Consider the following 1,128-nt stretch of genomic DNA (forward strand, 5'->3'; position numbering starts at 1 on the left):
GTGTGTGCCTGTCTGTTTACTGAATTGACTCCATTTTCTCTCTTTTGTGTGTGTGTGTGCCTGCCTATCTGTCTTTTCTAGTTTAATGAATAAGTCCATTTTTTCCACGAGTCAGACACAGTTTCGCACCTGCACCTATTCAGTTGAATCATGAACTGAGTGATGAATTCGATCACTCGCACCACCGACGCAGGCGCTACGTACCTTCAGAAGGTCCTGCGGCCGTGACTGCAATTATCTCAGGCTCGATGGCGGGCGGGATGGTGGTGGTAGTGCTGCTCCGCCCACACCCCCGTGTGCCTGTTCCGGGGCGATGTGACTTGCATCATAAGCGCCTCTAATTACTTCAGTTATGAACGATGAATGGTTAACATTGGGCGTGGTTGGTCAACAGAACGCGGATAATCAACAGATAACATTGGACGTGGACAATCAACAGACAACATTGGACGTTGAAAATCAACAGATAATAACGGACGTGGATGATCCATATCATAACCTTGGATGTGGATGGTCACCAGGCACCTTTAGACCGTGGATCAACAAGTAACACGTACGGGGACACTGAATTAGTGTCGTCTGATAACACGGTTTATAGACAACACAAAAGACTCGACTGAAACACGGTTTACGAACAGAAAGCGAAGATTAGACTGATAAATGGTTTACAAATAACACGAAAGACAGGACACAGACCACACATACTACGAGGCGGAGGTTACAAACAGCACGGTACGAAAAATGACACACAACATATCGCAGGCAGATGCTCTTCAGACTTCAAAACGCATAATATGAAACATTAAACAGACGATACCGGAAAGCACAGCACTAAAACACAGCGGAAAAGTCACACACGGACATTTAAATTTCAGAACACCACTTGACACAGAAGGTTTATGATATGCATATGGAACAGAGGTAGAGTATGAAAACTGTCATATTTATGTGTACAAGAGCACTGAATGTGGGAGACAGTAGATAAATGCAAAATGAAGTAATTTATAGAAAGATATGCGGCTGTTGCGCACATGATTAGTACGGAAAAATAAAACATGAATAAACTAAATATAACTAAATCAATACATGAAAACATAATTCAGTATAATAATTTAGTAATGTATGGAT

At 42.2% G+C, this 1,128-nt stretch overlaps 1 protein-coding gene across 2 annotated transcripts in view; it reads right to left on the minus strand.

Moving 5' to 3' along the window:
* LOC119581697 (poly(U)-specific endoribonuclease homolog) overlaps positions 1 to 1,128 on the minus strand; it is a 7,332-nt gene that overhangs the window by 4,341 nt on the left and 1,863 nt on the right. The window contains exon 2 of one of the 2 annotated variants that reach the window (XM_037929817.1): positions 205 to 300. The exons of the other annotated variant lie outside the window; for it this stretch is intronic. Within the exon in view, the coding sequence (XP_037785745.1) occupies positions 205 to 300 (96 nt within the window). The remainder of the gene's footprint in view (positions 1 to 204; positions 301 to 1,128) is intronic. 2 annotated transcript variants of the gene reach the window in all.

Source organism: Penaeus monodon, chromosome 15 (genome assembly GCF_015228065.2).
Source record: "Penaeus monodon isolate SGIC_2016 chromosome 15, NSTDA_Pmon_1, whole genome shotgun sequence".
Taxonomy (NCBI): Eukaryota; Metazoa; Arthropoda; class Malacostraca; order Decapoda; family Penaeidae; genus Penaeus; species Penaeus monodon.